Source organism: Acomys russatus, chromosome 20 (assembly GCF_903995435.1).
Source record: "Acomys russatus chromosome 20, mAcoRus1.1, whole genome shotgun sequence".
NCBI classification, from domain to species: Eukaryota; Metazoa; Chordata; class Mammalia; order Rodentia; family Muridae; genus Acomys; species Acomys russatus.
Genome location: NC_067156.1, coordinates 45,706,561 through 45,734,486, shown reverse-complemented (window position 1 = coordinate 45,734,486; position 27,926 = coordinate 45,706,561). Strand labels below are relative to the sequence as shown.

The 27,926-nt window shown below is 37.8% G+C and overlaps 1 protein-coding gene across 1 annotated transcript in view; it reads right to left on the bottom strand.

The window, feature by feature from the left end:
- Adamts19 (ADAM metallopeptidase with thrombospondin type 1 motif 19) overlaps nucleotides 1-27,926 on the bottom strand; it is a 203,366-nt gene that overhangs the window by 90,194 nt on the left and 85,246 nt on the right. Inside the window, exons 8-11 of the mRNA XM_051163590.1 lie at nucleotides 26,285-26,390; nucleotides 14,963-15,103; nucleotides 12,632-12,782; nucleotides 4,297-4,398 (exon numbers count right to left, since the gene is read on the bottom strand). Of these exons, the coding sequence (XP_051019547.1) occupies nucleotides 4,297-4,398; nucleotides 12,632-12,782; nucleotides 14,963-15,103; nucleotides 26,285-26,390 (500 nt within the window). The remainder of the gene's footprint in view (nucleotides 1-4,296; nucleotides 4,399-12,631; nucleotides 12,783-14,962; nucleotides 15,104-26,284; nucleotides 26,391-27,926) is intronic.

The window sequence follows — 27,926 nt, the reverse complement described above, 5'->3', positions numbered from 1 at the left end:
ATTAGCAAAGCTGGGAAAGTTGACCCTTATGGCCCTGGAGGGCTTGCTGCACCAACGGGCAACACAATTCCAAAAGGATTTTTGAAGAAAGTACAGAAATGTTCCGAGTCTCATCTTGCTCATGTCCAAGGTGCAAAAGAATCTTATTCAGCATGAAGACAGTTTTGCAGAGGTTGAGTGCGGCACAGAGCACAGGGCAAAGGGGTTTCTTAGTGGTTCACCACAGTAGCCAGAAAATCTTATTAAAGCTATCACTTACAACAATGCTGTGAATGGGTTTTCATAAAGAAAAGCTTCATTCACTCAGTTTTTAATGTCGTGATTTAAAACTATTTCTGAGGATTTTTTTTTACTATCTTTAGAGGAAACCATTTAGGATACATACAATTGATGTACATATAAGTCAGTGGTTCTCAACCTTCCTAATGCTGTGACCCTTTAATATAGTCCCTTATGTTGTGATGATCCCTCCAACCCTAAGATTATTTTATTTGCTACTTCATAACTGTAATTATGCCACTGTTATGAGTCGCAATGCAAATAAATATCTGTTTTCCAATGGTCTTAAGCAACCTCTGTGAAAGCAATCCACAGACTAAGAACTGCTGATATAATCATAATTAATGACTTCCTGTATATTTTTGTTATGTCAGATTTTCAGTTCAATTTCTTTTAGATTTAATATGCTTTAAGTTTCATCTTGAAAAGCAAGGTAGGGTGTGCCACTATTGTCAGTTTGTTAATAAATAAACTACAGTTTTATGGGAAGATGTATTCTGAAAAAGAAAACAAAAGAAAAATAAAAAATGAAAACAGGAGAATGTGATCAGTGTAGAAACTTCTATATTGCATACTAGGTTTAAGCACTCAGTAATGTTATGGCATCCATGGAAAAAAATCCCAGTGAAAAAACTGTTAAAATTGAGTTGGTCACACTGTTTGGCCTGCTTAAAGGGTGTTTACTTTTCCCCGGATGCACATCACAGATCCTTTCCCGTTTGGCAGCAAGCTGGCACTCACAGGCTGGGCAAGAATTCTTAGAAGACTAGAAGTCTTCTGGAAAGCGCTAGGACTCAGCCTGAATATAATTTAAAGTAGATCACATCTGCCACATGAGGAAAAATGGAAACAGATATGCAAGCCAGCATGCACACACAAACCGATGGTATTTAAAGAAACGGTCACATGATAGCAAAGGTTTGTCTCTACATCAAAGGAGAGAGACCTGCTTTTGCATCTTGTGGACAGTATTGTTTCCTTGTTATGGAAAGTGTTAATTTTGCTTAAATTATTACACAATAAATTACTATATAAAGCATTCCTAGTAACACACTCCATAAACTTGGTAGCACCATACTTTGTATCTCATGTTTGTTACCTTTTAGCCCCAAGACATAAATACTACACATAGTTTAAATAGTCAAAAGTTCTATTATTTTCCAACACAGTTTGGTTGATAAAAACACGAATAGACTATACAGTAGGGACCATTCCTGTGGCAAGACATGACCAATGTCTGGCTTTATTGCTATGCTGCCAAGTGTCTATGAGAACCTGCCTAGGGGGGGTTGGGAGAACAGAACTGGCGAAGAATGAGGATGTCAAGGCAGCAGGACCATCCTCTAGGCTCATTCTCTGCACACACTGTGGAAAAGGGGAGACGGGCAGGGCAGATAGGAGCTCTGCACACATGCCCAGAAATTGTCAGGGTGTGGAAGTCCTCATTGTTTCCAGTAGTCAGTGACCATAACAAGCTCAACTGTCTTAATTCAGGAAGGTAAATGATTAGATTATAAGTAATTCAAGGTAGTGTAATTCCAAGTTGCTGTGTGAGCCTCCTTTCTTCTCTTTCCATTCTGAGCAAATGCTATGAATAACAGAAAGCCCACCTACTTCCTGTTTCATACTAAATACTTTATTAACTCATAATTTTTTTATATTGTTAATCAAAAAGCAATAGACAGGGTACAATAGTGAGAGTGTAAAAAGAAAATGGTTGCTTCTATAACCTTGTAAAAATGCTATGTAAAAAGTAGATAAATGTCCACCTACAAAATCATTTGTCTAACAGAATTGTGTAGGGCCCCTTTCAGACTCACCAACAAACCCTTAGTGGGCATCACTCCTACCAGTTAAATCTCAGCACCGTGGCACAACACACTTGAAAATCTCCCAACTTAGTTTTTGTGTGGCACCACATGCAAAGCCAAGAGCTTTAGTGTGAGCTTATATGCTACCAAAGGTATTTAAACATTAGGAGAAACGCAACAATTTTGGAAGTTTTGTGGATGATGACTCCATATCTGGGTCAAGTGGGTATTGACAGATCTCACAGGGGCCAAGAAACTGGACTTCTACTAACGCATTTGCATACGCAAAGCATTGAGAGCCTGCAGAAGAATGTCATTAGTATGGCCACAGGGAAGGAAAGCATTTTACCTTTGAAGAGTGATATATAGGCTTTGGCTGAAAGAACAAATTTACTTCATGGATCTCAAGGCTGTAAATTATTCTTAACAATATGTGAAGAAAATTACTATAGTGAAACTATTTAGAACTCAGATTACAAAAACGAAGCACTAAGTAAGTCAAGTGACTTGTGTGGTGTTGGACGGCTCCAGCTGGAGGCGCAGGCATATCCCTTTGTGACTCTGCAGTACTGTACCCAGGATGATGAAAATGATGGCCCTTCCAGAGTTTTATGACTCAAGCAATAAATCACTCTGATTAATGTCATGAGACACTCCTGATAAACATGCATCGTTCTACCTCTGTATATAATTGAGAGAAGATAAGACCGACCTCCATCTTCATCCTCTATGTAATCTCATAGAAAAATATCTGACCCAGTCTATAAACAAGTGACTGATATTTTACACAAGTATCCCCAGGAGGCCAATCTTGAATTAAGTGATAAAACACTTCTAATTGCTTCAAAGGTTCCAATTTAAACAATGTATAGGTTTTTTTTTCCTCTTTTAATTAAAGAAAACATAGAAACCTGTGCTTATATCGATTCATTGTTTCCTAAATCTTATGCATTAATTTTCCCTTACAAATGGTTAAGAATATATTTTTTTGAGACTTTAATACACAGATGCAATGAAATATGCTCACATCTACCTCCTACTTGCCTCCTCCAGCTCCCCCATATCTCTCCCTCTCAGCTCCATGTTCTCACTTCTCCGCCCCTCCGTTCTTCCTGTCTTTCTTTCCCATTGGTGTGGGACCATCCATGCCAAACATCCACGTGGCCATATCCTCACACAAAAAGATAAGTCTCCTTCCACAATCCACTGTCAATAACACCTCACCAAGGGGTTGGGCCTCAATAGTTAACTCTTTATAACATTTTCAAATTACTTCCTATTGGTGTAAAAATAACATGGCATATATGTATAGTCACATCTACAAGTGGCCTATACTTTTCTGGAACCTCCGAAGGTATTATGGGACATCTAATTCTCTGACACACTGTTCCAAGGCTTTAGGTGTGACATTATGTCATTAATATGAGACCTCTCCAGCTTTTTTATTTTAGCAGCTGTGACACCTAATTTATTTTATTTTGTGAAATAATTTAAGGAGTATGGGTGTTAAATATCTGATGTGGAAAGTCTAAAAGAAATAGATGAATTTCTAGGTACATATAACCTACCCAAATCAAGATAAAGTGAATAATTAAAATAATCTCCCCCCAAACAAAACAAAACAAAGAAACAACAGCAACAACAACAACAAAAAATCCAGTTCCAGATGGTTGCAATGCAGTACTCTACTAGATGGTCAAAGAAGAACTATTATCAACATCCTTAAATTAATTCATATATTGGAGAAAGGGAAGAATCACTTCCGAATTCATCCTATGAAGCTAGTATAACCCTGGTACCAAAACCAGAGTAATATAACAACAACAACAACAACAACAACAAAAAGAATTTATTCATCAGTCTCTGTGATAGCTGAACTCTTGAGAAAAAAAACATAAACCAGTTTTCTGGGAAATTTTATCATGATGCAATTATCTATGTTTATGTTATTTATGAATATTTAATACAAGAACATGGGTTCACTTTTGGGGAAAAGTAGTATTTATACTTGTCTGTGAACTATAATAATCAATATTAATAAAATTGGTATGAATAAATTTCTATTTTAACAAAACATACATATGAATAAACATAAATTACAACTAAAGATAGATGAACTATTAGCATTCGCAGCTGTCAGGAGGAAATGCAAGTTTCCCGTTGCATGTAATATTCCTGCTTCCTCAGGGAAGTCCAAGCAACTCACCTTGCCAGGGTCACAGTCAGTGCCATCCATGGGTGGGTCAAGCTTGGTCCTGCACTCTGCTTCACCTTCCACTCTGCACCACAGACCAGTGCACATAACATGCTGCAAATAGGGCACAATAGCAGAAGAAGAATGGGTCATAGCATTGAGTTTAGGTCAGTATGTTCAGTTATTCTGATGCAATAAAAATATATTTGAGTGAGAAAATGCCTTATGTATTTTAATTATATTAATTATAAATGCCTATAAATCTATATTAATATAAATTTAATTATATGAAATATAGGTTGCCTATGGGGATAGAAACGTTTATATATAACTGTAGAGATTCTGTTCAATAAATTTATTTAAGTCTTACAAATCTTTTGATAACTCACAGATAGATGTAAAATTATGTAACTAATAACAGAAAAACTTAAGTTTAAAAAAATTATGTTTTGCTAGGAACCAGGTTGAAAGAATAAAAACTTTTGTTTTTATTTTTCTATTTTTGTCTTGTGACCCAAGGCCTTGAGCATCCTAGGTGTGCACCCTACTACTGGGCCCTAGTTCCAGCCCTTATGTGTTTCTATTTGTGTCCCTCATTCAGCGCCCCCTTTCCTAACACCTCTGCATGCGTATGCCTCCCTTCATGCTTATACCTCACAGTTAACACACACAGGCTTGTCCCACATAGCTCTATGTAGATATCAGCCGAGATCATTATCAGTCATTTTACTTAGGTAGTAATAGATTCCAGACCTTCAAAATGCAAAATTTCCAGTGAAAAGTTAAAAATAATTTTAAAAACATTAATATTATATAGCTGGATACGGTGTGAGTAAAATAATTGTAAAGAAGCTGGGAGGAGGAAGAGTATCAGGGGAAGTGACTGAAAACTTTTAAAAGGCTGAAGAAACTGAAGAAAGCAAGATTACCTCTTACCTTCCCACTATCCAACACTTGGGATTAGTTCTAGCTACAGACACCCACCCCGTCTGTTTGCTACTAGGTAGCAGGATTTCAATTCCTATTTCCAAGGCCAGTTGAGATGCAGCTGCAACCCAGATGCCGCCACCCTCTTCTCCCTCTCTGTTAGCTACTGCTCAGCCTGAAAATCTTTTCTATCTTTAAGCCCCTTTGTATTGGGTGACTCATGATCTGTTCATTAAGAATACATAGGCCTCTCTCACCTAAAGTCCCAAAAGGATGTCCTCCCCTCTGACCCACTTTCCTGGTAAGTGAAGACTTTCGTGGGACATGCCCCTTGGGCTAGTGTCTCGATATAAGTGAGTATAGACCATTTGACTCTTTTTGCTCCTGGGTGAGAAGCATGGGAGAATGGGGAAATAGAAGGATCCAGAGGGTCCTGGAAACCTACAAGAACATTATGATGTGCGGATCTGGGTCCAGGGGTCCTGCTCAAACTATGGCACCAGCCAAGGACAATAAAGGCAGTAAACTTCGAACCCCAACCAAGATCTAGCCAATGGACAAGACATTCTCCACTGTTGAGTGGAGAGTGAGGTCTGACTTTCATACGAACTCTGGTGCCCCATTTTTGACCACGTCCCCTGGATGGGGAGGCCTGGTAGCACTCAGAGGAAAAATAGCAGGTTACCAAGAAGAGACTTGATACCCTATAAGCATATACAGGGGGAGGAGGTCCCCCTCAGTCACAGACATAGGGGAGGGGAGTATGGGGAAAGCAGGAGGGAGGGAGGAATGGGAGGATACAAGGGATGGGCTAACAATTGAGATGTAATATGAATAAATTAATAAAAATAAAAATTTTAAAAAAGAACACATAGGCCTCTCTCTACAAAAACACACAGACCTTCCCTCTGGTACACAGTGACATAGAGGGGGAACTCATTTTTCTCTCTTCCAATTCTCAACTTTCCTATTATGTCCCAAATGCAAATGTTAACAGTATGGAAATAGTTCTCAGGTCACAGATTGGTAGTATTAATACTATGAAAACAGTGGCCTTAATAAGCAATCTACAAATTGAAAACCATCACAATCTCACAATCTAAATGCAATTCGATTCTTTGCAGACGTAGGAAAAAAAATCTTCACAATTCATTTGGAAGCATCTGAATGGAAAGGATTGGTAAAGAAAAAGAGTGAAGAAGCAGATGAGGAAGAAAATATCGACTGTAGGCTCCCCGTGTACATGTAATTTATGTCTGCATCTTTGTTAAAGGAGTTGGCGAAGAACCAGACAGGACTAAAGATGCCATGTAAGAAGGAAAAATGACACCACGGCGCCGGTCGCTAGAAGGCTGATAAATAAAACACTGTTTCCAGGGGCTCACTCTGAAGGTTGTGTACCGAGCACACGACATTACCCCAGACTAAAGTTAGCATATCATTGGAACCACTGAACACACTGGAAGACATATTTAAGCTAATACTTCTAAAAAAAATTATTATGATTCTAATGTTAATTCTTCATAACTCCTAAAATATTTTTGTTGTGTTTAGGATACAAACTTATGAACTGTTTGTAAGTTCCTAAGTTTTTAGTATACCGTGAGGGTGGTATAAGTCGTTTATTTTTTCTTCTGTGAAAAATAATTCCTCACATAAAAATGTTTTATGCAAATATGTTTTATTTCTTTTGATTATGGTTAACCCAAACATTTGGGCAGATCTCTTTCCCAAAGTTTCACTTTTACTTTAATGAATCTGAATAATCTTTGGGATGTTATAGGTTCTTGAAAATCCCTAGATGATTTTTGCAGATTCTTTTAAATATAAGAGACTATATCTCACTCAGGCTTTATAATTTTAGTTCCTAAATATTTTATCTTCTCGTGTTCTTTCTTAAGACTTTTTTTTTTTAAATTAGAGTCCAATGCTGTACTCCCAGCAAAGGATGGCTTTACTTCCATTCTATAAAGTTCTTTTGTATCAAAACAAAAATTGCCTAGATTCTTCAGTCAACTAAAGGACAAATCTTCTACACTATCTCTGCAGAGCCATGCGCGGTGGGTGGTCCAAATTCTGACCTTCAACTGTCAGCAGTTAGCTCTTCAAAACAGCAGGTGTTCTAATCAATTCCCACTCACAGCACTGAGAACATAAACAGTGAAGTTGGCAGCTTTTCAAGATAAGCATAACTGGGTGTAATCAATCATGCAGGGGAGATCTCTGGGGTACGCTGTGTTCTGCAGGTCTGGAGATCTATGTTAAGTAACCTATAGTCTCAATCTTCTGAAGAAAGCCAGTTCACTCCAAACTGACCTCTCCTGAAGCATGTGAAGAAATGGTGGAGATGACTGTTTTAACCTTTAAAAATGCAAGTGTCCAGTGTGTTGTGTCATACCCCACATCTTCTAAGGAGTAAGGTAAGGTAGGACATTAACAAAGCATTCTCTAGGTTACACAGTAACCAACCATATTTTTAAACTTAGGGAAGAACTCTTAGATTTTCGTTTAAAAGAATTTTAATGCTTCAGTTTGCATTCAACATCTAAACACAAATACACAGCTGAGCAATATTCGTGGTTTAATATTTTGGAATGACAAAATGTCTTTTCAAACACATATAATTCTGGGTATTTATTTCAAATAGGCTTTTCACAGGTGTACACACATACATTGTATTATACATTTAAGCTGGAAGTTAACTCTCTGTGGTAATTACTATAAATTTATCTTTGTTTGTAGTAAATGGTTCCACTAAAAGGTTTTCAAACGTTTGTCAAAATAAATTATCTGAAGTCATATGCATCAAAGTAGTAATTCAATCTTGCTTTTAAATGGCTTTTCCTCTAAAATATAATCTCACCAGCTCAACACATTATTGCAAATATAGCCAATGTGTGGTGCGGTGTTTTAAAAAATCTTTTCATTTACTGAGTATGTTAGTTTACTATCACCAGAAAAGTTAAAATTGATTGCTTATCTTCCTATGAAAAACATTTCTGGTCTCCAGATGAATTATTTTAAGAACTTGGTCTCCCAGTTCACACAAACTCTCTACAAAAAGGAATGTGAGGCCATACTCTGAGTACATCATATCATGGATAGCAATATTAAACTAGGATTTTAAGATCAAGTGATTGCTATGTTTCAAGTTTAGATTTAAATACAGGCTGAATAGAGCAATCAATAAAAAACAGTGCACAATGATCAAGCGTTTTTTTCTTAAGTTTTAATATTAGGGAATTGAATATGGTATTCAAGTCCAGACATTTCTTTAAAATCGATGTTCCAGATATTCACATAAAACATGTTAAAATTTCTTCTATGACTTAATTTTATTTTGTTAAAAATGTTCTGTACTTATTTGTATGAGGCAGGGCACCTGCATGCATGTGTAGTTAATTCTCCCCTTCCATGGGCGGGTACTGGGGATTGAGCTCACCCTGTCAGGCTTGGTAGCAAGCTCCTTTACCAGATGAGTCTTTTTGCTGTCCATCACATTACTTTGCTAAAATCTCAGCATATGATCCTTAAAATTTGAGAAATGTCTATACTAAAAACCCTTAATTAACAGTGATGGTTTATGATCCTTAAAATTTGAGACGTGTCTATACTAAAAACCCTAAATTAACAGTGATAGTTTTCTTTCAAGAAACAGAACACACAGCAAGGAAACCCCTCAGAACCAACGTAAGAACATGACAAGCTTCTATCTTCAAGCAAAACCAAAACCTAAGTACACACCCAGCCCCCGAATACCTGTCAACCTAAATCGCTGACTTAAGGAAAAGTTTCCTTCAAAACCTATTCAAACAAACACACATGGGTTTATGACCAAAAAATTGTGCACAAAAGACACTTCTATGTCATGTCTCTTCCAGAGGAAACTGGAATATCTCAAATTCTACCTGACTAGGAAGCCATGCCATATAGAAAGCCCAAGAAAATGAGGGGAAACCTAAGTAAGCAGACAACAGAAGGCAATGGTCAACAGATGCTTGTCTTCAACTGTAAAGCTTATTTCTTCTAGTGGCAAGCAGTACTGCAGATGCACCTCACTTGCTTCCTGGAAGTGTTTCCTATTAACAGATAGTTGCTGCCTCTGTCAATGAGGTAAGATTGCCGTTTCCTCCTTCACCATTTCCACTCTTGCCATGTTTCAGGATTACTAGAGACAGATGTATATTAAGCTTTGGAAGGAAAACACAGGCCAAGCAAAGGTAATTAATAAAGCAGTAAATGCAAAGGACTCTCTGGCAGAATACATCGGCCATGGTGAAGTCAGCCAGTGAGAAGGGAGAAATTAATGGAGCTGCTATAATGAGTGAAACCAAAATGCAAAGACTAACAAGAAGCAGCACATATTTATATTTGCAAAAGAGAACATTTGGAGTTAAAATATAAAAAAGAAGAGGAGGAGGAGGAGAGGGAAGAGGAAAAGGAAGGAAGGAAATATCCTCCTTCCAGGAAAGATGGATTTCCTGAAAGCAAAAGCAAGGTCCCAGTGCTCTGGAGAGTGAACACAAAACTGAAGAAATTGGTACAAAGCAAGTTAGTTCTCTTTATAGTTTTAACCAGACAGATGCTCATGGTCATAGCCTGGTACCAGGTGGCTGGAACGATGGTGGAAGATAAGCCAGTGTAAATGCGCAATCTGGGTGGCCAAAGCTGCTATCACTGAAGGCCTAACCATAGAGAGAAAGGGACTGAAAGGCTCTGTCTGCTACTGACACTGGGCCTAATGAATACAGAGAACATACTACAGATACTACGTTAGACAGGAGAAACCTGACTCGCAGTAGACAACACAAAGCTTCTAGTTTAAATCTAATTAGCTTAACAGATAAGAAAAAGAAGTACTAAAAAGAAGAAAACAAAACAAAACTGAACATGCTATTCTTTTGTGGAATGTAACAGAAATCTAGTCAGGACAACAGGGTCAGCATGATTTTTTTTTCCTAGAAGTTATCACCCATCATGTATTTCATGCCTTGGGGTCATATGGCCTCTGTTTAATGCTACGATTGTAATCTGATCACAGCTATAGAGATTAGGTAAGTTGCTATTCATGACCACATTCCTGTAAGATTTTAACTTACATCAGAACAGCTAGACACACTGTACCTACCCTTGCTTTAAAAATATAAGATGACAATTTCTACTACACAATTAGATATTAGTTATCTGTGAAGAGCTTGTAAAACATGATACTTTCCAAAGGAAAAATGAAACCATAAAAATCTGAGATGAGACGTGCTTGCAGCTTTCACACTTTAAATTGGCATTATAAATATTTTCAGTGGGGTAAAAGAAATGTGCGTATGAGAGGTTATAGGAAGACAGAGGTGGACTCAATGGAAATCCATTTTTCCATTGAAAATATACAATGTGAAATAAATAAATATGTTTGATGGGCTTAAGAACAAAAGAGATTATATGGAAAATATTCAGTTAAGCTGAAAATAAACCATGTGGGCTTATTGAATCTTAATGAATGAATTTATTATTATAATTATATTAATTTATACTAAAAGCATAAAAAATGCTAAGGAAACATGTGAGGCCCTCCTAGTTGTCACAAGTTTAATAGGGTTGTCAGGAGGAGAGAAGACAGAAGTGGGGTGACAGAAATGCATTCATAGGACTGATGACTAGGTACTTCTTACCAAGAAGACATGAATATGTAGGAAGTACAAGCACTGAAGAAAAGGAAACACCTTGGGAAAGGCGAGAAAGCAAGTGACAGCCACACATCATATATAGTGAAAATAAATTTCAATCTGAGTAGGCATTTTCAGATAATGGAACATTTACCATGAACAAAAAAATCCAAACAAAAGAGGTAAACCATGGGAAATGAAAGCAAAGGGTAGACTTTTGCTTCACACAGGCTGCAGAAGAGTAAGGAGGGCGAATATCCGGGCACAAGAGAGCACAGTTAATCACTGTCTAATCTGCACACAGATGTTGAAGGAGAATTTACAACACCGTCTTACAGTTTGCAATGCACAGATTTGCCTATATAGTGACTACAGCATAAAAGAAAATGCACCTATGTGGCTGAATGTTGCATGTTTCTGCATTCCAAGGGTAAAGGAACCACACTAAATCTACGTAGATTAGAAATTATGAAGTGCTTGCATTTTCAGCCCTACAGCTAGCTTAGTAAACCACGGGGGACTGGCCAGCTCTTTGCCAATAAAGCTTTACTGTACTACTCCAGGTTCACCCAGATGCTATTGTAGTGAACTTCAGGAGCAGAGCAGACTGGAGCTGCAACAGATGCTTTAGTGATGATGAGTTCTGTATTACTTGGTTTCTTGATTAAAAGCATGTGTCCCCAAGCCAAGACTTGGGTTAGAGCAGACATTCAACAAAAAGAGGTGTCACAGTGAATGCTAGAAATAGAATAGATTTTTAAGGTTGATAAGTGAAAGCTATGATAAAAAATGACTGAAGTACAAAACTCTGAACTCACCAAGATAAATAGTAGAGTACTTCCTCCCAAATTGCCAAATACAAATTGACTGAACATTGTGAATATAATTCTTATGTGTTAGTTTTCCTAATTGTTTCATAATTGTTCTTACTGTATGTAGTTATTATTGTAAGAGATGGAGCCTTTTTATTTATACAAAAGGGAGAAATGTGTGAAGGTTGGTCTGGTGCTCTGTGTATTCAAATGCTGAATTCTGCACCCTGCAATCTGGTTGCAGTCTGGACAAGGACATGGTCATGTACACAGATAAATGTTGTGTAAACACTGCTCCCAGTTATCTCTGGTTGGTTAATAAAGAATTGGAAGCCAAATCTGGGCAGAGGAGATATGTAGGCAGGGCTTCTGTTCTTGGTCTGGGAGTCTCAGGTAGAGACCACAAGAAGAGAGAAGAGAGAAAGGAGGACAGAAGAGAGAGAAGAAAGAAGAGATATAGAGAAAAGATGTGGCCTCGTGAAACAGAAACAGCCCAGACAAGACCAAGATGTCAAGTAACTTGGGGTGTGTGGCTGGTAAGTGGCCAGACTAGCTTTGAGGATTAGTACAAAAGGAGATCTGTCCAGTTGCTGAGCCTAAAGCTTATTGATAAATCTAATAATTCTCTTTCTAATTTAATTGGGAGCTAAAGTGGGAGAATAGAAAAGCAACCCCAAAAAATAAATTATCACTACAGGTCACAGGGTAAGTGGTACAAGTCTAGGGTCCCTGATTGAAATAAAGTGGGTCAGATGCAGGGCAGGAAGGCAGGCAAGGGTCATGAGGCCCTCAGGCAGATTGAAAAATTGGGTGTGACTGGCCAAACACACTACTTTTTCTCAGAAATCTCTTTTGAGGATTGGTGTGACTTAGATAAACAGATACTAAAATAAAGCCAACTCCTTCACCAATGAGTCATTCTAGACAATCAATGTGAGTGACCCTTACCTGCATCTCTTGACAGAAAGAAGCCAATGGCCCGAAGAGAATCTGGCACTGTTCATCTGCAGTGTACGCCATCCCTGGCAGTTTCGAGGGAACCAGTACAGAACTGAGACTCTGCGGATCTGTATGCATCAAGCAGCTACTGGCCTTTGACCTGTCCACGTGCAGATATGAAATTTTTATTTAATTTGAACTTAACTAAAACAGCCAGGATGATTATTTAGTAAGAAGAAACAGCTTCATAATAACAGTGAATGTCTACTGAGTAGCTCTGCCATTGACTACGTCAGAAGGGTTCTGTATATGAGAAAGCTTTATTTATAACTAGCTAAGATAATCCTAACAATAACAACACTGTTCAAGTTAACAGAGTATTTTGAGTATAAACACTGTCCACAGGAAAGAGTTCAGCTGTTCTAAACCTGCTGTGATGTTAGCATGCTTTTGTGTGTTTGTAAGATATGTAAGCTCAGGCTCTGAAAGAAGCTTGTCCCAAAGCTTCATATGACATCAGCCGTACTTGGGGATCTAAAGAAATCATTTCCTAACGAACATTAATGGATGTATATGATGCTATGGTACAGCTTCCATGTATGATATGATATTTAATTTGATCATAGTTCTGATGTGTGAAGACAGCCACACAAATCTTGCACGTTCTTCCAGAGCAAGCTAAGAGGTACCACTGACATAATTTCTAGAATTTTGAGGTTATTAATGCTCTGAATGCCATCCTGAGCTGTCATGACAAAAACATCAAGTACAGACAAATGTTGGAAAATAGTTACATAATAAGCATTATATATCATAAATAAAGCTTTTATTCTGTGACAGTTTTGTGCCTTCATACAATATATAATAAGCATTATATATCATAAATAAAGCTTTTTATTCTGTGACAGTTTTGTGCCTTCATACAATATATTTTGTTCATACCCATCCACCACTACTTCTTTTCAAATGTCCCTAATTCTCTTAGACAAGTAGTTAAAGCAGAGTCCAAATAGGAAATTTAAGAAATTCGGAAGGCTCAGCTGTAATTGAGTCTGTAGCAACTTAACAACCTCACGGGATCTAAGCTTTGGGCAGATTCATAGAAAAATGGTAAGAGTAAGGAATGAGTGGAGAGCTAAGAACTTGCACCTGCAGGGGTTATTTAGGTAAGAGTCATACAAGATCAAGGCAAGCATAACTCCAGCATGGATGCAGGGAGGAATCCCAGGGGACTCACTATCAAAGGACAACTGACAACTGATGGTTTCTGAGCGAGGGAGAGTTATTCTCCTTTTGGGGCATAGGTTGCTCATGACACAGCCATGCACATATGGGAGCCCCCAAATAAACATTATATTTTACAGTACCTTAATATCTAATATATAAACTAGGATCACTTATATAAAGAATATGAAAATGAATGAAGTTTATCTTTAAGGTGATTTGACCAGTGAGGTATTAATGGATTTCTTTTTCAGATGTATAGAGAGCTTAAACATCTCTCTTACTACTTCACACACCACATAATATTTTACCTGATCCTTCACCAAAAGCATAGACAAAGTATATGTGTTTTATGACAAAGACAAGAGCAATAGCAGTATTTTTTTTTTCATTTCCCTTTCTGGCAAGATAGAAGCTAACTCTTACTCTTGACAGAGGTGTAAAAGAAGACTTAAGGTACCCTATGGGCTACAGAGGCTAGAAGTGCGCAGAGTAAAAAAGCACTTACAGCCTAGAAGTACCAGAATGAAAAACAGACAGTCACTTAAGGTAGTGGTTCTCAACCTGTGGGTCATGACCCTTTGAGGTGGGGCGGGTCACATATCAGATATTTTGCACATCAAATAGTTCCATTACAATCTGTGACAATAGCAAAATTACAGCTATGAAGTAGCGACACAATAATTTTATGGATGGGGGGTCACCACAACATGAGGAATTGTATTAAGGTATCGAAGCATTAGAAACGTTGAGACCTGCTGGCTTAAGGCGTTCCATGTGCTAAGCGGCGTGTTATGAGACTAAGAATGGGCTGTTTATACTAGGAAATCCTAAAGAGGCAACTACATTAGACAACACATCTCCATGATTATAGCAATTGTCTACCTTTCAGATCTTCTTGCCCATCCTTTAACCTGAGAAATAGGAGAACTAAAAAACAGAGGAGTTAATCATGGGTTCTAGTTCACACTGTGAGCCAACAGAAGAGCCATGACCAGAATCAAATGTCCTGCTACTGCTGGGGTGGCCTTTCCGCTTTGTCAGACTGCTCAGCAGAATGAGCAGGAAGGAACATGTAAATATTCATCAATAAAAAGTAACTAATGACCCTGGTACCTGAGGAATCTTTCCAAATCTTCTTTGCTGCACCCGGACCAGGAAACGTCCCCAAGGTTTTGTCCTTTGATCCATTCACCAGACATGATATGAAGACCATCAGCACATGATGGGTGGTCATTGTCATGATTGATGCCCATGCTGCCATAGAATACAACCGAAAGGAAAAGATTCTATTAAACAAATGGTATTCTTAGACCTTTCATGTCTATTCCAGTCAGAACATCTAATGGGACATTTTTGTTTTGAAGAAGTCAGTTCAAAAATAATGCGAGATCCCAAGTTACGTTTTTGAAATGTTGTCATCTAATATTATCATTGTTTTCATTAAAATAAAAAATGTAATTTTAGTAAGAACATTTTCCCAAAGACATCTTCAAGATGCATGCTTAGGTGTGTATAAGAAACTGATCGGAGCCAGGTGGTGGTGGCGCATGCCTTTAATCCCAGCACTTGGAAGGCAGAGGCAGGCAGATCTCTGAGTTCGAGGCTTACCAAGTGAGTCCTGGACAGGCAAGATTACACAGAGGAACCCTGTTTCAAAAACTAAAAAGAAAAACAGAAAAATAAACTGATCTATAAAACATAGTTTTGCATTGTATTTATATGAATAAAACTAGCAAATTTTCATTCTGCCTCATTGGATATTTTGACTTTGCCAAAACAAACTATCAAATTCTTGCACCATTTTCTTCATCTGGTTCACCATTCTATCTTCTCCCCACACACCAAATAACAAAAATATCCCTCCTGGAACGCTTCTTGGCCATCGTTATCTTTTCTCCTGAATCATAAATCTGTTGATTTCAGTAGAGATCCTATCCTTAAAATATGGCTGTTCTCTAAATAAATACTTAAGAACCATCTTCAATAGAAGCTAACTAAAGTTTTTTTCTTTAAACCTTCTGTTTAGACTTGTACTCTTTTCCTCTGGCACTATGTTATGGTTTAGCTAGCTAGTGTATTCCAAACTATCATCACACAAACACTTGTTCCTTCTACTACGAAACGATCACTGTGTTTGGGGAAAGCTTTTGAGCAGGGTAGTTCCTAAATATTTCTCTCCACTGTTATCACCGTTGCATTCCTAGTACCACCTAAAGGAGATTAAAAAGCACACTTATCAGACAATAAAGACAATTAGGATGATAGTCTTCCTGGGTCTTGTTCAGTATATTTTACTGACAATCTCCCTTCATTTACTTCTACTCTGCCCTGTGACATGGAATAAAAGTTGACTTATTCTTATCTCCTGTTATGGCAATTTCCAGAAGACCCAATGGAGACCCTGGCCCTTTATCTTTTGCCATTTCATTGAACATATCACAAAGAACTTGACATTTCTCTGCTATGCTCCTTATTTCTTGCACTTCACTATTCCACTATTACTTGGCACTTCCTATGCTCTACACACACACACCACATGAGGAACTTTCACCTTTTCTGCCTTGCTATATAGTAGTTTTAGTGTAAACAAGATGGTAAACACTTTTTTATGGGAACCTGATCTAAAATAGACAAACCTCCAAAACAAATGAACACCAACAAAAGAAAAAGAAGAAAAGAAGGAGGCAGAGGAGGGAGGGACAGAGAGCGGGAGGGAGAGAAGGGGGGGCAAAGAAAACAGTGGCATCAATAACTAATGTGCTTCTCAAGACTTCAGTGGAGCACAGAACTGAAGGGCTTCCTTAGTAACCATGTGCCCCAAGGCACTCCGTCCTGAGAATATGAGGACAAAGAATCTCTTTCATAGTTCTTATCCTGTGACATGGGAATAGAGACCTTCCATGGTAACCGTATACTCCACAAGCCTTACCTCTAAGAACCTAGGGACAGGCAGTCAGCATCAAAAGTAATTCCTGATGCTCAGGCCTCTCCCTTAATCATATGTACACATGAAATGTCCACAGCAACTTTGTGCTCCATAGGCTTTACCCCTAAGGGCATGGGGACATGAAGTGCCCATAATAATCATGTCCCACATAGGTCTTACTCCTAAGAGTACAAGAAGGAAAAGCAGTTTCTACACTGAAAAATTGTTGTGTAGGCAAACAGTTGTGAACATAAAATTCCTTGTTGAAATGAATGTAATGGTTTTATGAATTTTTAAGTAACTATGTTTTAGAAATAATTACACATTTAGCTGGTGAAAACTTGCCTACAGTTGGAAAGAAAAGAATGAGATGGCATGTGGCCTATAAGGCTGCGATCAGCCATCACACAGTAGGCAGAGGGCATTCCATCCCTTACCTTCACCTCCAAACAAAATTCTACTTAATAGTCAAGGCTTCTGCAGATTATTTCTAAAGATGCATACTAGCCTTTGCCTTGTCGAGTTGTATACGGCCTTATCTTACAATAGGACTTTGTGAAGACTAATATTCAGTCTTTTCTAAGTTGTATATTTTTGGTTGTAGGATTTTTTTTTTAAATTCTTGAGCACAAAGGCCCTTTAGGATCCCTAGGTGCCCATCACCTAGAAATCACGTTCTACATAGCTGAAGCAGGATCTCTTCTCTTTACAAACAAAATTCTTTTAATGTCTAATTAATTCTCAAGCTTAGGATTTCAATGTAATTACTAATGAGTAAGGACTGATATTGAAGAGGCAGAAAGAGAAATGCGTGTTTAATACATGGAAACTTTCCAACAGTGGCATGATAGGTCAATATTCTATTTGATCTGGCTTTGTTCTAGATAAAAAAATAATTTTTAATGAAAATTTACAAGAGCATTTATATTGTAGTTTAAAATACTGTTAGAATTTTAATCAAAGTTGTTCTGGGTGATCGCAATTAAACTTGTTCTAAAATAAAAAATTCAAATTAATATAAAATATTGAAATACAAATTAAATATTTGAGTAAAATGTATTATGGCAATAGTTTTTGAAAGATGGAGCTGACATGGCAGTAATAAGTTCCATCTGCAATAATACAAAATACACTATTTTTAGGTACAATAATTTTAGCTATGATAATTTTGATTAGATAAAACTAAAATAATGCACTATGAAATGTAACTGCTCCCTTTCATAACCAGAAATCATTCACTTGTGAGTAATATTTCAATTTTTCATGACTGTTTTGGAACTAGGTCTGGCACAAAATGTAGGAAGAGAAAATGTTTTCGAAGTTTGATAATCATTTGTTGTAAGTGTGGACTAAAGGCTCATCAAGAAAATTATCAGAGCAAAAACTACTTTGCTTAGTTATTGAAATTAAACAAGTTGAGTGTGTAGGGAGGTTGGGAGAATCTGAGAGGAGTTGTTGGAGGGAAAAACATGATCAAAATATATTTATGAAAAAAATTAAGTTCAAAAAGGGGAGGATGCTCTGTGGTTAAGAGCAGAGGATCCGGGTTCAATCCCCAGCACCCACATGGCAGCCCACAACTGTCTGCAACTCCAGTTTCAGGGGATCTGTCACCCTCACATCAATGGACATGAAATAAAATTAACTAAATTATTTTTAAAAACCCAAACACCTATAAGCTTGACACAACCTCACAGAATAGTCAGGATGCCCTACGGCATCGCCAACTGCTCACTTCTGGTGTAGTCCCTGTCAGGATCACTTTTTTATGTCCCTGTTGGATGCTGGCTGTAGCATGCTTCACTTGGGCACCCCTCTTTTAACAGCCTCTGACTGACTATGTGGAATATAATCAATTCTTCCACCCGAGTAGGGCGGTCTTTAGAGTCATGCACAAATGTTGGCATTTTATAAATGCAATGATAAAACTTTCTTAAGTGATGTATCTATTTGGGAGATTTAACGTCCAAGACTTAACAGCTTGTCCATTTCCAAAGAAGTGATATGATTTTCCAGTTGAGGAGCAGGGCAGCCTTTTACTCTGATGACCACTTTCCTTCTGGGAACCCAATTATCATGTTAGAACTTAGCTTGCCCACGGAGAGAGCTGATGATGGAATTATTGCACACATTAATAATTAATATCCCCTAAAGATGTTTGACTCCCATCAGAAAAGGTTATCAATAAACTGGGATATGGCTATTTTGAAACACATCTGGAAACATTGCTAAGTCTTGATTCCACGTCTTTTAAATAAAACAATTGTGAATTTTATCTGTGCCGGTCAACACATTAGTCATTTACAATGATATCATTTAGCCCTCATAATGGTTCCATAGTGTTCCCATTGGAGTGGCTCCTATTTTACAGATGAGGAAAGCTCTGGGGTCAAGGAGGGACCTGTGACATAGATGCACGTCCATTTAGTCTAGTTCTCAAGCAGACAGGCCTCTAATGTACCCGACTCTAAGGCTTCTCTTTCTGGGACAAACTCCATTTTAGCAGATAAATCGTGTCCCAGTTTTTTTTTTTTTTTTTTTTAATGCCTCCACTGTTTTAGCAGAAACACATCTCTCTATCTACTTCTCTGTAATCGCATAATGTACATTGCATGGAAAACTGTTTCAAACAGGACATTAATAACTCCTCTCCTCATGCTGTGCAACTGAACTACATTTTAATAATCTCCGTCTAAGTGCATTTTGACAAAAAGCCTTGGGCAAATAAACTCTCCGCTAACATTGTACATGGTTGTCAAGTCAACTGAAAAAATATTTTTATCTTATAAAACTTCTCAACTTGTTTAAAAGTCTCTGCCAGGAAGTTTTTGTGACATCCTGCAGAAAGCTGGAGACTGGTTTGGATCTTAAAGATGGTCCTTTTTGATGTTGGAAGAGCTGAAGAACACATTCACTTACTCCCATTTTGGGAGTAATTTGGAAAGGATTTGATTTGTAAACAGTAATATTTTTAATGGAAAGAGTTTTTCTCCAACTGAGGAGGTAGGTAGGGATAAAGGAGTGATAAATAGCAATAAATATGTTTTAAAAAAACAACAGAGAAATACATTATTTTTAATCTCCCCTAAAATAATATTTTATACATAATAGTTATATAAAATACATATTAAGTGGAGTTATGCCATATAGTGTAATTATGTGTCACCACAAAGCCACAGATTAACAGAATATCCACTGCTAAGCATTCAAACCTCCTTCTAGTTGTTGGTCAGGGCAGTTCTGTAGACTCCAAATTAATATAGGCTTCTGCTCTGCAGTTATACTTGGTTGCCTCCCAGATTTTAAAGGTAAACCCTTTAAGAAGGCGCCATATACTTGAAGGAACAGAGCAGACACTGGCCTGGAAGACTCCTCCACAATGACTAACTTTCAGGACCAGAGGGTGTTAATTGCAAGTGACCGAGAGAAAAAAGCAACCAGTAGTCATACTCAGCTGTAAGGCCTGAAAATAATGATGATGAGCATGGTAGGACATCCCCAAGAGTGCAATAGTGGTGCCTATGTCTTAGGGGTAACAAACAATTGTGTAGTTAAACACAAGGAACACTAAATAGGAGAGAATTCATGCCTGGTACTAGAAACCTATCCAACTACCCACAGTGGGAGAGGTCACAGACCTTAGAGGTGAGCCTGCTACTACCATTTTTTTCTAAACCACTACAATTCCTAACTGCATTCTCAACAACTAGATACATAGACAAATGTAGCACTCATCCCTGTCATAAAAGCTTCTTTTGCAGGGGCTGAGGCTACTACAGACAAATACAATGTCAGAACACACAGAAACGAGTTGGTGGTGTTTAGGCTCAACTGGAGTGTCTAGAATGAAATCTCCCCACATACAGCTCAGGAGAGAGCATCAAAGAGAGGTGGGAAGGTGATAAGAGCCAAGGGCCAGGAGACCTGCTGTGCGATGGTGTCCTCTAAGCTTGACAAGGAAGATGTACCCATGAAGCCTCAACAATACAGTTGCCTAAACAAGATTCTCACAACAGCACCAGCTGAAGTGGCAATTTGGATGGGAAAAATATCACAAGGTCCCACCCTTAGATGAAGAGCTACAGAAAAGCAGAGACAGAGACAGACAGAAATAGAGAGGAGACAGAGAGGTGGAGACAGAGACAGAGAGAAAGAGACAGAGAGACAGAGAGAGAGAGAGAGAGAGAGAGAGAGAGAGAGAGACTCAGTTTCCTTCAAAGATGAACCCCCCAGATCATCCAACTCCAAGTAGTCAGCTTAACAACATATATGTATAAAACTATATGTACTCAGCATAACAATAATTAAAGAAGAATAGGTCAAGACTGTGAGAAGGGGCCATGGAAAGGATTGGAGGGGGGAGGTGTGATATAATGCAAATGTAATTTTCCTGTATGAAATTCTCAAATATTAAATTTAAAAGGGGATCTCCTAATGAGTATTAACATATTTCATGACATATATTTTTCTCTAGAAGCTTTATATTACATGTAAAACTTAATAAAAGAAGAAACAATTGGGTTATTTTGTTTGTTGGTCTTTAATTTTCTTGAGTTCTTTATATATTTTGGATATTAGCCCTCTGTTGGATGTAGGGTTGGTGAAGATGTTTTCCCAATCTGTAGGCTGCTTTTTTTTTGTTCTGTTAACAGTGTCCTTTGCCTTTCAGAAGGCTTTAAGTTTCAAGAGGTCTTATTTATTGTTGATCTTAGAGCCTGATTTGTTGGTGTTCTGTTTAAGAAGTTATCTCCTGTGCCAATGAGTCAATGGCTCTTCCCCAATTTTTCTTCTAATGTATTTAGTGTATCTGGCTTTATGCTGAGTTCTTTCATCCACTTGGACTTGAGTTTTGTGCAAGGTGATAAATATGGACCTATTTGCATTTTTCTTTATGTAGATGTCCAGTTAGACTTGTACCATTTGTTGAAGATGATTTCTTTTCTCCAATGTATGGTTTTGGCTCCTTTGTCAAAAATTGTGTCGCCTACACAGATGTAACTGATGGGCAGCTCAGGCTGCATGTGGGTCCCCTAGCAAGAAAAATGAGGGCTGTCTCTGACATGGACTCTCTTGCCTGCTTTTTGATCACTTCTCACTGTCATGACTGCCTGGTCAGGCCACAGGAGTAAGGACATGCTCAGTCCTGATGTGACTTGATATGCTGGGGTGAGGAGTTGGTGAGGGCTCCCCTTTTCTGAGGAATAAAGGAGGAGGACTGGGGAATAGGAAGGGATGGTGGGACTGGGAGGAGAGGAAGGAAGGGGTAGTAATAGGGATGTAAAGTGAATTAATTAATTAATTAATTTAAAAAGAAGAGGAAAGAAGTGATGACCATGTTTAACTGAAAGTAGATTGGTGTCCATAAAAATGTCATTTGATTCCATACGATGTAGAAATATATCTAATTTAATGTAATTGTACTGTTGTGTCCTCATGTAAAGTAGATATTAGGAATTACAAGATAATTTTAAATCTTTTATTTTTATGTTTTTAATCACTTAACTCATTTTAATTTGGAAAAATACACATGAAACAAGTATTTCTATTAGCATTTCTAAAATCTGTGTAGACAAGGCAACAAATTAGATGTGCACGAAAATGCTCTCCTGGGACATATGAAGGCACCTCCATTTTAAAAGTAAAAACACAAAAAACAAACACAAAAATAAACCAGATGTTTTAAAAAAGAAAGAAATGTGAAGGCGCGAGATGTTTCCTTTAACTCTTCCCCACACTGTCATGAGCCTGCCTACCAGTGTGGCACACACTTGGTAAGCTCAAACAATGCACTGGATTGTAGGATATGGCATCAAAAATATGATTAAGACCAAATTCTACTGTCAGTTTACTATCTACAGGTGTTAGCACATTCTTGTTTACTTAGCGCAGTTCCTGAGAATGTTGTCTTAAACTTTTTCCTGTCTCCCTTAACTGCCTCTCCAGCCTTCAATGATGACATGTGCTAATCCTACCCACCTGTAGACCATCAAGTCTCTGGCCTCCAATGTAAAATTCTTTCATTTCTCTCCACAAGAAGAGACCCTGAACACGTAATGAATGGATGCCTAGCCATAAAATGACAACGCAGATAGACTGAGATGATGTTTGTTAGACTGCATATTCCCTGGCCTTACTACCATCAACTGAAGGAGAGCACTGATCGGTAGGGGTTAAGAAACCTCACTTTAGCACATTTTTTGGATGATTCTTATTCATTTAAAGTTCTGAGAACTAATGATACACTAGCTAAAACCTATGCTTTATAGCATTATTCAAACCATCTGTCAACTGACTTCAATTTAATTTTGCCTGGAACAGTTAATTCTGGCCTAACATGTGTCATTACTCTCTGGTAAAATGCTTCCCTATGCAAATCTCCATTTCTGTTTCATCTTGAATTTTAACCTTTCATTATCCACAAAAGACTGTTCAATAAATACAGGATCTCTAGGTCCATGTTTCTAGTGATCATTAACATCTGTATCGTTAAAACATACAGTATATTAGACATAATTAGAAATAACTTCTATGTTTAGTGACTATTAATGAGTATGTATAGTGTTGCTGCCTAGAATGTGTTTTAAACTGTCATGTAAAATATTGTCATTTAACAGTTTTTTTAAATATTGAATTTCTTACCGAGTGAATATCTACTGCATTAGCAGCAGATACAGAATTATAGGAGTACCTATTCTACAGTGAGAAGAAAATTAAAATTATAATGGTGTCTTCTAACTAATAAACTGTAAGCAAAGAATTCCATGTCTCTAAAACGCTGTCCTTTTCACTCACTCAGTTAAGAAGTGTATGAAATTGGCCAAAGTATGAGTGGTAGAGGAAGATATGACACATCTGTTGTAGAGAATTCTAGGCAGTACAACACATTATCAGTAAATTTTCCTTCACTCATCCCTAATTTCAGTGGAATAAGGAATACTAATTATAAAAAAAATTGAATATTTTCAGGATCAATAGATTTCCAGAAGTTAAAAACTTTATCTGTTACTACCTTTAGTCACTATCACAAGGAAAGGCCTTGCTATGCAAATCTTAAGAGGTCGTGGTTTCCTAATTCTCAATTTCTCTCTTTATTTAAAGACTTTGACCTGTGTTCATTGTGCATAATTGGTTTCGTGAAGAAGCTGGCTTCCAGTATATCACGTGATTTGATCATATTCATCCCCAACTGCCGCTTACCTTCTACTTTATCCTCCCAGCCCATCTCCTCCCCCAGTGTCTCTTATGATTCCATGCATTAAAATAGCAGTTTCATGTTATAAAATATGAATATATACATATATACACACACACACACACACACACACGATTTTGGATTACAAGTGAGAGAAAATGTGATGTTCGTCTTTTCTGAGTGGGCTTCTTTTCACTTCACCTAAACAATCTCCAGTTGCGCCATCCATCAGCTCACTGTCATTATGCTCTATGGCTGGTAGAGCTCTGCTGTCTGCCTATACCATATTTTCCTTATTTAATTGATTTACTCAGATTATATCTCAATTGTTGTCCCCTCACTTGTATCCTCCCATTCCTCCCTCCCTCCCTCTTTCACCCTACTCCCCTCCCCTAGGTCTGTGACAGGAGAGGTCCTCCTCCCCCACCATATGGCTATCAAGTCTCATCCTCGTAGCCTGCTTATCCTTTCTCTGAGTGCCACCAGGCCTCCCCACCAAGGGGAAGTGGTCAAATATAGGGGACCAGAGTTCATGTTAGAGTCAGTCCTCACTTTCCTCACAACAGTGGAGAATGTCCTATCCATTGGCTAAATCTGGATAGGGGTTCAATGCTTACTGCATGTATTGTCCTTGGTTGGTGCAGTAGTTAGAGCATACTCCCCTGGGTCCAGATCCACCCGTCATGATGCTCTTCTTGTAGGTTTCTAGGACCCGCTGGGTCCTTCTAGGGCTTATACCATATTTTAAAACTTACTAACTTATTGATGGATTAATAAATAATAATATTAACCATGGGACACTAAAATGAAGATAAATCTTGATCAATGAGGTTTCCATAAAGATTGTCTTTCTTTGTAAGATGACTAAGTCTGACATTTCTATTGCTAAAGTGGCCAGCAAACTGTAATGCTTATATTCCAAATTAAGTCTGTTCCCAATCTATACCCTATCTACTACAATAAACCTCCTGACAATGCGTGAGGAGTTTTTATGTAATTTTAATCTTAAAGTGAGCCGATCACAAAAGGTCTGTGTCCAATTTACTGCATGAAACCTTAGGTCCTAGGATAGCAGCTAACCTAATGCAGAAACCCAGAAGAGCCAGACTTGCATTCGGTGGCCTATGATCAGATCCCTACTCCAATAAATGCCATTTTTATAACTTTGAGAGGAAAATAAAATCTTTTTATTTCTGACTATTTTTGCTATAATATGGGAGTGCTAACAGCATTCAGTCACAAGATTACTCCTCCAAGTACTGGGAAAAAACTACCTAAATGCTTTTATATGCCACCATCACAGATTATCAATGTAATTAACAACATAGGTAGAATTAGACCTATGGCCCCATGTCTAGCAGTAGATGGCTAGTACAAAATTAACCCAAAGGCATTTTAGGGGTTCTTGTCACATGATGCTTTGTCGGGGCTTTTGTCCCCTTCCTTTATAGGTCTTTTGTGTATATGTTATGGTTTCTAGTATCTCCCTGAGTCTGTATGTGATTCTTATACTTTTTCTTTAGTTCCCTATCTTCTGTTTTGTCACATTCCATTGTGTTTGTTTTCATTTTATCTTATTATTGTTTAGATACCCATGTGCTCTTTAACAAGAGAAGAAGAAAAGATACAGATTTGGATTGGAGGGAAGATGGGGAGGACCTGATGGCAGTTAGGGGAAGGGGAAACCATAACCTGAAGTATATTGTATGGAAAAAAAAGTCTATTTTTAATAAAACAGAAAACATCAGAATGATGGCTGAATGCATCCTCTGTGTAATGTCGTCAATGAACCAGTCTGTGGACGGTGCTTAGACGTGGCACACAGTACCTAGGATCAAGTCAGGACTAACCTCATGTTACTGAGATGTCTCACTTAATTGTTTAGGTACGTCACTTAACCTGTGCAGATTAGTTCATTCTGTCTGTGCTGATAGCAACAGAGACAGCATTGTTCTGAAATATTTTCACTTGCCTGGTGTGCTTGTTGAAAGCACACGTGGTTTTGTAGTCTCACACCTACTGTGATACCTTACATGGGAATGAATAGTGAAATCCGTCACACACCTTCTTGATGCCCTCCCTGTCTGGAAGAGGACTGCAACTGTGTAATGGGGTTTTAGTCAAAGCGTCAGGAATACTTACAGGCTACAAAGTGTGTTTTGCATTACTTCCCTCTGCTTCTTACTCCATGTTCCTCTGTGATTTCAAGGACTTAGATTCCAAAGACAGTAAAAGGCATACATGGATCCCAATAACTCACATTATTAGTCTATAATGTGCGTGGTAAATGTACAGCACGGGGATGACTTTTACTTACTTGTGACCCATTTCGTGAGCAATTGTAAATGCAAGGTTCAGGCCATTATCTTCAGCAATGATACACTTCCTCTTCTCACTACACATGCCATTCAAGTACGCTACACCTAGAGGACATCAACATTATTAATCACATATCAAATTTAACCCGAGAAGAATCTACCCTAAAATAATGTAGGAATGACAGTGAGTTTTTCCCACTTAAGGACAACAGTAAACTGGAAAACCAAGTCTTTATGAATATAATTTAAGGTGGCGACACATCTGCACAAATCCATTAATATATTTACAAATCTCGTATCTTGGACAAAATTATCTTATAATTTAATAATTCTCAAAATACATACTGTACAATGAGGCATACATCACATTTCTTATTCCTATGAGATAAACAAATAATTGCACTATATAAAATAAAAATAGAACACAATGTTACATATTTTTCAATTATTTATAACTCAGAAATATCAAAAACAAACTACTTATAAAAGTCTTGAACTTATTTTTGAGTTAATACAACCTTGAAATGCACTCAATGAAATAATATTTTAAGCAATGTAAGCACTATGATATTTGAATAACTAAAATATTTCCCTTGAAATATTTTGGTTAGTATGATAGTCGGTGGATAGTGCACATGGCTGAGAGATATTCTTTATGATAAATATCTGAACAAGCCCTCAGTATTTTGTTTTTTCAGTTTAGAATCATAAAGGAAATTTATACATACTGTCTTAATGGGGCACTAAATTTTTCTGCCTGAGAGTGGTGGTTCATGCCTTTAATCCCAGCATTCAGAAGACAGAGGCAGATGACTTTGAGTTGATCAGTCTGGTCTACAGAGCTGGTGCCAGCACACCAGAGCCACACAGAAAAGCCTTGTCTCAAAAAATTTTTTTCTTTAACATTTGAAAAGAAAATACTAATCTTTAACTAATGTCTTCCCAAAGTGTTAAATTAAGGTCACTTTAGTTAGCATAGTGTTATTCATTGTTCCTTCATTGTATCACATTTCACTTTAAATAAAGTCACCTGACCACCCTAACTCACTTGCATATTCACTCAGCAACTGCTGATGGAAACTATCAACACTTCACATGGGCCAGAACATTGAAAATCTAGCCACTTTAATCCCTTCTATATTTTGTATCCTGTAGTCTAAGATAAGCATATTTTCTTCACGTAAAACAGGAGTATTTATCTATACTCTTCCGTTTTCTGTGTATGGGTGGTATGTATGTGTGCATGCGTGGGCATATACACCTGAGTATGAGGGCCAGAGAATGATGTCAGACGTCTTTATCAATTGCTTTCCACCTTAAATTATGACGTAGATCTCTCATCAAACCAGGGGTTCATTGGTTCCCTAGGCTGTAGGGCTAGTGAGCTACAGGAATCTCCCTGTTTCCATCTCCCTACAAAGGCCTTTAGAGCTGCTCACTGCCTCCTCTAGCTTTGCCCATAAGCATCTGAAAACAGGTCCTCATGCATGCACAGAAGGCACTTAATGGGGCCTTTACCCCTATGGCCATCCTTTATTATTTGTTTGTTGCTTACCTTAACGAAGTACCCAAGACTCCAGATACCGTACCGAGATTTGTGTTCACAGTGAGCTTCTTATTTTCCCTCCTAACTTTAATAAA